This window comes from Fistularia commersonii, chromosome 21 (assembly GCF_037954325.1).
Source record: "Fistularia commersonii isolate RoL2024-O1a breed Wild chromosome 21, RoL_Fcom_v1.0, whole genome shotgun sequence".
NCBI classification, from domain to species: Eukaryota; Metazoa; Chordata; class Actinopteri; order Syngnathiformes; family Fistulariidae; genus Fistularia; species Fistularia commersonii.
Window position 1 is genome coordinate 11665127 of NC_141304.1, and position 12795 is coordinate 11677921.

The window sequence follows — 12795 nt, forward strand, 5'->3', positions numbered from 1 at the left end:
TCACTGTTTACATTGAGCTATTTAAATACATGATTAATATCCTTAAACGAGATTCAAACCAAACAACCCAGATTTATGAATCAGTATTTAATAAGTTGCCTTTAAGTAAGACTCTCTTTCTCCCTCTCCAGTTAAAAACAACTTTTCCTTCAATAAATGACTCTTTTATCTATCTAATCCATTCTGACTACTTTTAATAATGCCCAGAACATATGGAAAATAGCAATCAAATAAATTTTATGTAGATGCCACGTGATAAAATTCTGCATACTTAGAATAACATAATCGCACGTAAACCCACTACATAAAACCAATCGATTCCAGCAGGACTAAATGTAACCAAATAATAATAATTTATCCTTTACTAATCCCACTGGGAGTAATAAACTGCTCCTCTGCACCAGGGGCTCAGTGTCTTGCTCAACGACACTTCGACACAATAGGAGCAGCCAGGAATCACACCAGGAATATTCAGTTCCTATGACAACTGCTCTACCTCCTGTGCCATGCCACCCCAATACAGGAATATAGGAACCGCAGTTGCTGTCAGGGCTGCAGAAACACTCAAACTGATACTTCAGAGCAGAGGTTGCCTGATAAAAGGTCAACTTCCGGGGGCCAGGATGCAAATCCACTGCAGATCAGTAGTCTTGCACACAATATTACAAAACATAAGGTCTGTATTGACAATGCCAAGTGAATTGGATAACAAACATCCACCCAGTAAAGTTATCTGTATCTATAATCATATTTATAACAGTGTTTACACTGTTTTACTGGCACATATCCCAATGCGCCGCGGACAGCAAAGTAGGAATTTAACTGTACAGGGGAAACTCGTTTCTACACTGTACAGGTGACAACTAATGCTTTGAATCTTTCTTTGGGAGTCAAACATTTAAAAATATTTTTTAAAACAATTGACCTTGTCGAGTTTACTCGCAACTCTTTAATATTTCTGTGGGATAGGATCAACATTCCAGTCTTGCCAGAGCCACAACACAAAAGTACTATGCACATAGACCATATCTTATGTAGGAGGTCTGTCATTTCATTTTTTGGTAGATACTGGGCTTCTAGATCTGCTTACTGATTCTGAAAACTAATGTATGCTCCAACCCCTTTCCGATGCTGTGAGCAGTTTAAGCAAGACTGTTATCATTCTCTTAGTTTTAAGAAGACCTGAAAGAAAATATCCTTTGGGACGACATAAGCAGCTGTTTTCTGGTTGCTGGTTATGGTGTGCCCACTCAATATCGAGGAAACTTTTAAATTATTTGTAAACTTGTTATCCTTTTTGTTTTGGCTATTCCTTTCAGTGGTTGCACAGTCATTCAACCGCTTCCATCGAACCCAATTCTCGGTATCCTCTTCTCTCACACCAAACAACTTCATGTCCTCTTTCACACACCCATACATCTTCTCTTTGGTCGTCTTCTACTGTAGACCTCCTGCCTGACAGTTCCAACCCCAGAATCCTTCTATCAATTTATAAACCGTCCCTCCTCTGTACATCTAGGCATTTGTTGAATGTACAGTCAGAAACTGAAGGCTTGAAGATTGAAGGACTCACACACAGATACACACACACACACACACACACACACCATATCCCAAATTAGCTAGTTTTGGTATCAATATGATATTTATTTACATCACTGAATAACCATTGCATGATACTGAATGGTTTAGAGACAGTGGCACTGATGAAAAGACAGGAAGCAGAGCTGGAGGTTGCAGAGATGAAGATGTTGAGATTCTCTTTGAGAATGATGAAGACGGATTCAAGACTTTTACTGTCGTAACACAGAGTTCGACGAAATTAAGCGATAGCAACTCTCAGGCTCAGTGGAATGACGAGGATGGAGACCATCAGGAATGAGTCCATCAGAGAGACAGCACATGTTAGATGTTTCGGAGAGAAAGTCAGAGAAGCCAGACAGAGATTGTGCGGTAATGCACAGAGGAGGAATTGTGAATATGTTGGTAGAAGGATGCTGGGGTTGGAACTATCAGACAGGAGGTCTTGAGAATGACCAAAGAGAAGAAGTTTGGATGTAGTGAAAGAGGACATTAAATTGTTTAGTGTGAAAGAAGAGGATACCGAGAATAGGTTTAGATGGAGAGGTCGCTTCGCTGTGATGACCCCTGAAAGGAGCAGGCAAAAGGGAAAGAATAACGGAATTACCATAGAAAAGTAGAGTTAGTCAAATAATATTGTATTCCCCTTGCTCCTTAATATTTTTTAATTCTTAATTTTTTTATTATTATCATATTATGATTATATATTTCATTATACTAATTTATTTTCCCCCTTTACTTCTAAAATTAAACATTTCTCACTTTAATCCTTTTATTAATTTAATCTTCTTTACTCTGACAGTTAATTGATTGCATACAAAATGAATGTCCTTCATGTTTCCTCATGCCTGTTAATATAACATTGATATTCGATTCTATTTAGCCTGTTTGTTCATGTTTTGTCTGTTTATACTTTACAGGACTGTCTCAGAAAATTAGAGTATTTTGATAAAGTTCTTTATCTTCTGTAATGCAATGACAAAAACAAAAATGTCATACATTCTGAATTCATTACAAATCAACTGAAATATTGCAAGCCTTTATTATTTTAGTATTGCTTCTTAAGTATGGCTTACATCTTAAGAAAACTCAAAAATCCTGTCTCAAAATATTAGAATATCGTGAAAAATTAGTTTTTGTTTTTTTCGATTGCATTACAGAAGATAAAGAACTTTATCACAATATTCTAATTTTCTGAGACACTCCTGTATCTGTTCAATAAAAAAGTGAGTCAAATATCGGACAGCCAGCATCAGACGTCGGTCCTGTTTTGAAAGCGCTTGATGACGTCATGACGTCGGACTGAATGAAGCGTCATCCTACCCGATGTAGAGCTGCACGGTGGCCTTTCTTCACTGCTCTACGTTGCCCTCCACATTTCGTACCCCCTTACCGTTACATCAAATTGATTCTGTCCTCCCCCTCCCCAGTCATGACCCGGCAGTCGGTCTTCGGCGCTTGCCTGCTGCTCCTGGCCGCCCTGTGCTCGGACGCTTCGGCGGACAATTTGGTGAACGAAGACGTGAAGAGGACCGTGGACCTGAGCACCCATCTCGCTAAGATCACCACAGAAATTGTGCTCTCCAACCAGGGGCATTCCGCTGTCAGCAGCTTCATATTGGCGGTGGAGCCCGACCTGGCCCCGCACCTGGCGTACATCGGAGCCTCGGTGAGTAGACGCCCGCAGAACAAGGTCTGCTGGGCGCGCTTGTCGCCGCCTCGATAGCTTTAGCCGATTAGCCATGCACGGCAAACGGCACATAACCGCCAACTATCCTCGATGCCCTCTTATGCACGTTATTTATGAAGGCTTGGATCAACATATCGTCACTAGGTGCATCAGTTTGTGCCATTTATTGCCACACAGCGTGGTCAAGTAATGTTTGGAGCTAAAGCTAATGCTAGCCACTTGTGTCACTGACGTCCGGCGAGCAGTTGAGCTCTGGCGACTCGGAAGTCACACGGCTAGCCACCGATCTGGCGTTTATACGGGTGTCATACGGGGCGCACGTCTCTCGCCGCGCAGTGACCAATGATGTTTGGGGACTTTAATGCTAAAACTGGACAAATGAAGTTTGAATGGCTTGCTATGTGGCTAGCAGGGACGTTGACTTCCGCAGCGGTGCACGCGCCGGCTGAATGACACGTATGCGCTGTGGGCAGCTAACTTCCGCAAGTGACTGCGCAGAATCCCGCCCCTTCCACTGCCAGTCAGGCGTTACAACACGCCGTCCCCCACGCAATCCTAAACCACACAAGTGTACCTGAAGATAAAGACGATCAATTTTTTCCCCCATGTATTCTTAGCTGTTCCTTTCAAACGGCTCTGCGCTCAAGAGAATGTTTTTTTTTTGGCAGGTGAAAGGAGATGAGGAGGAAGATGGCACGCTGGAGCTCCAGCAGACAACCATCCCCTCCCAAAGGTAGGAAATTAGATTAGATTCAACTGTATCATTGCACATGAAACAACTACACGGCATTAAGTGCATCTTAGTATTTAACCAGAAGTGGAAAAAAACAGGAGGTGCAGATATAATAAATAAGTTAGCAGTGTGTATGTGGTATGTCAATAAACTACAACTGATTTACAGATAGGGTACTAAAACATATTATACAGGTGAATATGTGCATTCAATGTAGTCAACTATAGACAGGAACTGTAGCAATGATAAGTAATGTTATGCAAAAATACTGTTGAAATGGACAGAAATAAATATGGACAGTAGCTGCCTAGGGTTACTAAACTAATGTGGTGTTATGTGGTAGCATGTGTGTTTGTGCAGGAAAATCCAGGAGTAGTGGAGTGCAATCTTTGATCAGGGGAGGGATAAGGAAGTGGGGTGGAAAGGAAAGTGGTGTGTAGGGGGCGATCAAACCCGTTACATGACACCTTTGAATATTCTTGACAAACTACATCGACCCAAACAGTCAAACATTAACGGTGCATCTCAATCAAGGATTGTGGTAAAGGTTGCCGACTGAAATTCAGAAATAAAGAGACATACTTCTTAACGGTTGAATCGGGACTAAAACTATTTTCACAGTATTCAGACAATTCCTGTAAAAATATCCCAAAGTGAAAAAAAAATCTCATTCAACATATAATATCACAGTAAAAGTATGAGACAGTATGTCAGTATTTGAGAGGCAGGGTCTATTCCGACCATTGCACTTTTCCTTACCATTTGACTCACCCTCTTCCCTGAGGGAGTACATCTTCATATAATTTAATCATACAAGATATATATCTATATTTTTATGTATGTGTGTGTATATATATATATGTGTGTGTGTGTGTATATAGTGTAATGTTACTCCAGATGCAAGTAATATTATAGAAAGTACTGAGAAATTTAATAATCTAAAAGTGGGCTAGAAGAATTATAATAAATAATATGTGTATCTAGTACTAATAATACTTGGTGGATTTAACCACCGGGTAAATCAACTGGAATGTTGTGAAGATCCTTTTGTTCTGTAACACAGAAATAAATGCTAAAATGGTCAAATGGGCCTATACTTGAATCATATTGACGATCTGGGAAAAATGGTGCCATGCCACAAATTTTCGTAATAAAGCCTTTTGGATATAAAGTGGCACAGCCAGTTACATGATAAAAACACTTTTAGGACTTGATTATTTTCAGAAACTACTAAATATTCAGGATCGCATTTTCCGAAACCTGCGAAGTTGAGGTGTTACCCGAGTGTCATCTGCTTCTTACAGTGGGGACTTTTTCAAAGTGCAGCTACCCTCCAGTTTATCAGCCGGTGCCCAGCTCAAGGTGAAGGTGGAGATGACGCTCAGCCACGTGCTCAAACCTTTCCCCACACACATCACGCAAGCCGAGCGCCAACTCGTGGTCTTCCAAGGCAACCACTACCTGTACTCCCCTTACCCTACCCGCACTCAGTCCACTCGTGTTCGCCTGGCATCCAAGACTGTGGAGAGCTACACCAAGCTGGGCAACCCCAGCAAGAACGACGAGGCCATCGAATACGGACCGTTCCGTGACATTTCGCCATTTAGCGAGGTAAAACCGATCAGTATGAGTGAAGTTTGGACGAAGATGTTAGAGGGATGCTAAATGCTGCATTTTTCTCTATCGTTCAGGATACAATGAAGATCCACTACGAAAACAACACACCCTTCCTCACTATTAGCAGCATTGTTCGCACCATTGAGGTTTCTCACTGGGGTAACATTGCTGTGGAGGAGACCATTGATCTGAGGCACACAGGAGCCGTACTGAAGGGACCCTTCTCACGTTACGACTACCAACGTCAGTCTGACAGCGGCATCTCATCCGTCAAGTCCTTCAAGGTACATTAGCCTCAAATACTGACTGACTCCTTGTCACTTTTGGGCAAATGCGACAACAAAAATGATCAATCACTTCTTGCTCCACTACAGACCATCCTTCCTGCCTCAGCACAAGATGTCTACTACAGGGACGAGATTGGAAACATTTCCACTTCCCACCTCCAAGTTTTGGATGACTCGGTGGAGGTGGAGGTCAGGCCCCGCTTCCCATTGTTTGGAGGCTGGAAGACACACTACATCATCGGATATAATCTGCCAAGTTATGAGTACCTCTACACCCTGGGTGAGTTGGCAGCTGTTAACCTCTGAAGTGCCCAAAACAAAGGAAGACATTTATCTTCATTTTAGCTGCTTTTTGCTTTTCATGCATGCGCTGCATTTTTTTGAGGGATTTTTTTAAGCATTTGTATGGGAGCGGCGTACCTTTTGGATTGTATTCTTTATTTACTCTTTACTTTCTCTGCAGTCATGAATGTAATTACCCCTGGTTGTACATCGATAAGATAGTGACAACGCCTATAATTCATAAACTGAGAGTCTGTTTATATATACATTCAAAACTCAAGTCTGTAGAGTTCTTTTTTTTTTTTTGATCCCTAATTTTGGCTGCACCATATTTGTTGTCGGTCCATTTTGACTTTATAAAATTTTTCAGGGCTCTGCTCTTCTCTGTATTTACAAAGTCAGCTGGTGTCAACACCACCTCTACAGTGCAAAATGACCAACAAGTTGTTTTTTTGAAAACCCTCGGTTCTCCTGACATGTCCATTTAAATTCAGTGATTGCTGTTGGTTTTTTCTATGGCAATCTAAGAAACAGATCATGAATATGGGGAACGTGCTATGTGATATTGGGCCCCTGTACATGTCCAAAGATGTTTATGTTTTAATTGTTTGTATGATAGTGTGATAGTAGCTTCAAGTTGCCAGCCAAATGTACCATCAGCAGTCTCCAAGCTTTACCTGATATAACAGATGGCACTGAATTTTACTGACACTGCACAGTTTCTCCATAACCTCAGGGCATAGTTATATTCCTCTCTGAAGTATATAGCTCAGAATTAACTAAATGATGAGGCACATTTTGTTGAGGAAAAAAAATCCATCTTTTACACTTGAATTACAATCATCAGTGGGTGAGAAATTAAATATCCAGTATAGTTACGCTAATTATTTAAGAAATGTTACACTAATTACAGTGCGTTGAGAGGGAATTATAAGTCTGATACTGGATCAAGAAATTAGAAAGAGTTTAGTCATTCATACGTATTCATATTTTAATATCAGTACTCAAAGGTCCCTCTGAAATGAAGGTGTTCATTGCAACAATAGAGAAGTATATGTATGTGTGAGGGTGTGTGTATGTATTTTCGGACAGGTTGCTCAAGTGTCCTTTTACCTTTTAGGGGACCAGTATGCACTCAAGATGCGGCTTATTGACCACGTGTATGACGACCAGGTTATTGACTCCATGACTGTAAAAATCATTCTGCCAGAGGGAGCTAAGTAAGTGTGTTCAACAACTTCGATGCAGGTTAGGGTTTGGTTCGGTACGTGGTGCCAATTTCTGTCATCTGTTCTTATCAGAAACATCCACGTGGATACACCTTACAAAATTGATCGCATGCCAAACCAACTGCACTACACTTACCTGGACACTTTTGGCCGACCGGTGCTGGTCGCCACCAAGAACAACCTGGTGGAGCAGCACATTCAGGATGTTGTGGTAAGAAGAACTTTTATGGTTAGATTTTATAGAATAGCACTGTAGACTTTTTATTTTTTTATGTACTTTAAGTATTGATAATGTTTTGTAATTACCAGGTGCATTACAGCTTCAACAAGATCCTAATGCTGCAGGAGCCTCTCTTGGTTGTAGGAGCCTTCTACATCCTCTTCTTCACCGTCATCATCTATGTTCGCTTGGACTTTGCAATCACTAAGGTATGTCAGGATGATGGTGTTACAATGTACTTTGGTCCAATCCCATCAGGATTCAAAAATCTGACAATTTATATATTCAAGATGAGAAATTGATCAGAACAAGTCTATGAAACCGTGCCCCCCCAAAACAGACGAGAGTGCACTTTTCGTCTGACCTGGCACAGTGGACAAAACATCTTTTTTTTTTTTTCTGACTTATCTTATAAATTGTCAAAAATGCCAGAGAAATTATCTTAAAGCTGAGCTATGCTAAAAATGATGGGATATTTTCTAAAAATGGCAAATCATTTAAATCAAATGTGTATTAATTAGTAAATAAATTACCTCTAATTTTATCTTATAAAATTATAAAAGTTGACTTCTAGCGAGATACACACTGCTATTTTCACAGCACAAGAAAGTAAATCAGAATCCTATCTCCATTTGAATCAGTCATAGCTGTCTGGAAAGTAAAGCATCTCACCCTGGACTACTCTAGAATTACTTTAGATAGAACATATTGGCCATGCTTTCACACCAAGATCATCGTGGAAAAAGCTGAGCTCGCCGTAATCATGAGAACAGTAATGTGCAAAGAGATAGCGAATGGACTTGAAGCTTCTTTAAAACCCATCGAGGATGAGTTGAATAAGATTCATCTCAAAGTACCTTCATGCCTTGGCAAGATTACACCGCCCGAGGCAGACTGCCAATGAAATTGAGAAAAGACTGACAAATCTGAAGGGGGAAGCAGTCACTATCTGAGGAAATGACCTTTCCTTATTCAGAATTTCAAAACACTTTGATACCTGAACATTTACAACAAGGCAGGTTACACTTTATGTTAATGAGATGTTGTGTGAATATTATGACAAAGAGGGATAAGGCCCACTGCCACTAAGATTTCCACTGGATACATACGGAGTTGAACGGAGAAGAGAATCCAAAAGAGGAAGACACCCAAGAGAGTTAAAGTCAAAAGGAGTTACAATTCAGACTATTCCAAACATTAGCACAGCTAACTGTAAAAAGCCATCCACCTTAAGTGAACTTCAGCTTGCAATATGGAAAGCACCTTCAATATTTTTCCACAACTTTTTTTCTTAGAATTCAGTGCTCCTTTATCTTACGATTCCTCCAAAGTTTTTATTCATTTTGTTTGTATCAGGTTATTATTGTTTGATATTGTTCGATGTGTGATATACAGGCAGCATGTAACCTATTGACAAGCAAGCAAGGAAGGAAGGAGGGATGCACGGAACAAGTCACATGATTTATAATGTAAACACAGATGTTTAGTTTCTCTAATTGTGTTTTAATCTCTTTCCAATGTCTTGTTTCTGAGCACAGGACCCTGCAGCCGAGGTGCGCATGAAGGTGGCGTCAATAACAGAGCAGGTGCTGACTTTGGTCAACAAGCGCTTGGGTCTGTACCGACACATGGACGAGGTGGTCAACCGCTACAAGCAATCTCGGGATATGGGGGCGCTGAATAGCGGCCGGAAGACTCTGGAGGCCGATCATCGCGCGCTGACCAACGAGATCACCACCCTGCAGGCTCGCCTCAAAGCCGAAGGCTCCGACTTGGCTGATAAAGTAGGTGAAGCGGGAATGCTCCGACACCGAGGAGGTAAAGCTTGTAGGTAGGCTGACGTTTTGCCCCTCTCTCCATGTTTTTAGGTCGGGGAGGTGCAAAAGCTGGACGTGCAGGTGAAGGAGCTGGTGTGTCGTTCCTGCCAGGAGGCAGAACGGCTGGTGGCCGGCAAGGTCAAGAAGGAGACCTACATTGAGAGCGACAAGACTCTGGCCGGCAAGAGACAGGAGCTTGTCAGCCGCATCGACAGTCTGCTGGACGCCCTCTAATCGAGCTGCCACACGCATGTTAACACTCACCTGCTACAACCAACTACTTATTTGTATGAGAATCGAAAAATGCTTACATTTTTTTTTTTACCATCACCTCCATGTGGACTATCTCAACTCATCTTATTGTAGTGACGGGTTTATCCAAACACTCGTGCCTTTGTGGTTTGTGATAAACTTGAAGTCACTGCGTGCCCAGCGCTGACAGCATTTTTTCTTTTTTTTTTTTTTTTTTAGCCGAAGGGGTCACATTTCATGTTTAAATCTTGACTTTTTTTTTCACGAGTTTGCTGAAGGGTTCAGTATTCGTTAAAAGCTGAAGGGCCCAAATGCTTTCCTTCTCATGTCTCTATTCACAGATGCCAAGTTGTAAGAGTGGGTCATCTCTGGTTGTTGTGTGTTTCTGCAGTTGCTTATTCTTTCCCACTGTTTTTCTCTTTTTGCACTTACTTTTCTACGTGCCCCTGATTGACATTTGTAAATGATCGATTCTGAAGCTCTGGCCCTCACACCCCCCAAAAAATGTCTTTTTTTTTTTTTTTGTACTATCTGTACCTCAATGATATGTTGTTAGTTTTGGTAATGTTTTGACCCTGAGATTAGTGAGGACATGAGATTAGGTTGTGTGTGTGAAAAGACATGGGAATGGGCAATGAAATGGAAAGCTTTCAAAAATGAATAAAAGTTTTGAGAAATAGTGCCATGTACTTGTATTTTATTTTTTTTGTCCTGCATTATTGCAAATACAACAATTTATAGGAGGCTGGAAATCCACCGCGCAGCAGTAACCTTCCTTTATCAAATGAGGGCGCACTTGTGTCGAGAAACTACTTCGAGTCTGGGTTTCTGTCTTGTTCAAAACGGTAATGCTCTGATTTTGACAGACAAAAGTAACAAAATAATCTGCACGACCAAAATAAAAACCAAATTCTAAATAAGTAACGTTTGTTTTAGCGAACGTTCCTTTTTAAAGCTTTAGAGGGAATTTCCAGCGCATTGTTGTTCTCCCTGTTTCAGAGTATCTCCACCTATCAACCACCCTCCCAGTCAACGGAGCAGCCAACCTGTCGGGGCCCAGGACAAACACGCGGGTCAGTCTGAGGTTATTGCTTTCCCTCTGAGGTCATCAGGGGTCCTTGCAGGTCATTTCCTGCTCCGTAACAACAGGCCCCCTTCCACTCACAATGATAATGTTAACATATTGTATGTGCCATACAATGATCATTCTGAAAGTACACAGCGGGGGAAAGTACAGACAATGTCTGTTAGCACTGATGCTTGGTGCTGGTGAAAGACCACACAATGGCATTTTTGTTTGTGTGTTTGTGCTTGAGAGAAAATGTTGCAGCAGTGAGAGTTTGGAGAGTCTTATTCTCACAGGGCCACAGACGAAATTGCTGTCGCTTGCACACATCCATTTCGACACCCGAGCCTGTCGAACAAACCACTGAGCTCACGTCTGTCTGCCACTCCGCTCTGATGCTATCGCGCTGTTAGTCTGCAAGCCGGACTGACACGACAGAACTGCCTATGAATTTAACATTTGTGCAATGATTCACACCCTATGGGGGATTTTTTGGTACTGATTATAGCATCAACGTAAAATGGACACTTATACTGAGAAAAGAAATTTGACAAACGTCAAAAAGCTATTTTAATCAAAGTGAGATTTTCCATTCGTTGATGAAAATGCCAGGGTGGCAAAAAGTCAAAATGTCTTCTTTTTCCACCAGATGAAACCTAGTGCTCAAAACAACACTGTGTTGTTTGACTTGGGGGATTTCTATTTGAAAAGGAGCTTATTTTGGATTTGGATAGACATGCACCCACCTCTTATACATGTTTTTCCACAAATGTTCAATATAAACATACATGTGATACATGGAGTTAACAGATACAGATTGCAGCCCGCTGAACCCTAAACATATGCACTACGATTGTAAACTGAAAGAAAAAGAGTTATGCCAATAAGTGTTTTCCAAGCAACACAGATTTTATGATTTGCATCTTTACCACAAGGAATGTGAAATGAATCAATTACTGATTGATAGAAGTGTGGACTCAAGCCTCAACATGTTTAACAAAATTGCAATAATCCTTTGGGAGTCACAGTCATTTTCGCAAACAGGGCCTCATTGTCATGTATAATTGGACATTCAATTGGCTGAGCATCTTCATGACTTGTTCAGCCTTTTCCTCATTATAAAAGAAAATTGAGTAGATAAAAGATGTAGAGTGGCCAAATCCACAATCTGGGTGTTAAGCAATGCCAAAGGGGTCTGTACCTTATTGGATCAAATCAGTAAGGTGGCTCTTAAATTTTCATCCAAAGATGTCTTAGGGGCTGCATAAAAGCTCCATTCTTCTGGATGTTTTAATGTGAATTACTTTGGTATTTAGGATTGCCTTATAATAATTGCATGCAACTAATTTGGATCTTAATATGTTGAGCTTTGCTGAAAGTTTAAGGTCAATCCAGCCCGAGCACTTTTTTGCAACCTGATACTGGAGGTCATTAAAAGTGAGTGAGACCAGGTCAGGAGGGAAGGTGCGACTTTATTAAAGCCTTAAGATCCTGACACTGCATCAAGACTGTAAATACGGAAGGTCTCCTATTCTCTCCGCTTTAGAAAAAAAATATCCTGGGACAGATGAAGCCTCGATGAGCCTGTGCCAAAATATACAGAAAGGAAAAGGAAGGCCCAAATCATATGTCACATAAATATCGTTGCGGCACATGGGCACGTCTTCTGTCGATCGGTTAATTTGATTGAGCGGTATTTTTAAGGATGTGATGCTTTCAGAAACAATGTCACAATTTTGAAGTTTGCAGGCCTGAGCTCCCAACTGTAGTCATTTTCTCCTGTCCAGCGACTTACAGTTAGTACGATATTTCTTTATAATACACACTGGATCAAAAGTTAATGCCTAAAGAATGCAAAAGAAATGGTGATTGTATCTTCAAAATACACAAATACTTAAAATAATTTAAATTAAATTTATAAAAAGTATATGAGTACTTAAAAACAATAATTATGGAGGATAAGTGTATACATCATTTATTCCTTTTCTGACTATTAACAGGTTAAAGCTTATTAACATTTA

General features: G+C 40.8%; 1 protein-coding gene across 1 annotated transcript; it reads left to right on the forward strand.

Annotated features, from left to right (window-relative positions):
- The first annotated feature begins 2866 nt into the window (after nucleotides 1–2866).
- rpn1 (ribophorin I) lies at nucleotides 2867–10385 on the forward strand. Its single transcript, XM_086168536.1, has 10 exons — nucleotides 2867–3250; nucleotides 3940–4004; nucleotides 5309–5615; nucleotides 5696–5905; nucleotides 5996–6188; nucleotides 7311–7410; nucleotides 7492–7630; nucleotides 7729–7848; nucleotides 9178–9423; nucleotides 9508–10385. Exons 1-10 carry the CDS (start codon nucleotides 2888–2890, stop codon nucleotides 9688–9690), a joined length of 1926 nt encoding a protein of 641 aa, XP_086024662.1. The 5' UTR covers nucleotides 2867–2887; the 3' UTR covers nucleotides 9691–10385.
- The last annotated feature ends 2410 nt before the right edge of the window (nucleotides 10386–12795 follow it).

What these genes read in the sequence shown, in the direction of transcription:
- rpn1 (XM_086168536.1), top strand. Translation starts at nt 2,888, where the DNA reads ATGAAGCGTCATCCTACCCGATGTAGAGCTGCACGGTGGCCTTTCTTC. An exon ending in ACAACCATCCCCTCCCAAAG is followed by an intron (nt 4,005 to 5,308) that starts GTAGGAAATTAG and finishes TGCTTCTTACAG; the next exon opens with TGGGGACTTTTTCAAAGTGC. An exon ending in ACATTTCGCCATTTAGCGAG is followed by an intron (nt 5,616 to 5,695) that starts GTAAAACCGATC and finishes TCTATCGTTCAG; the next exon opens with GATACAATGAAGATCCACTA.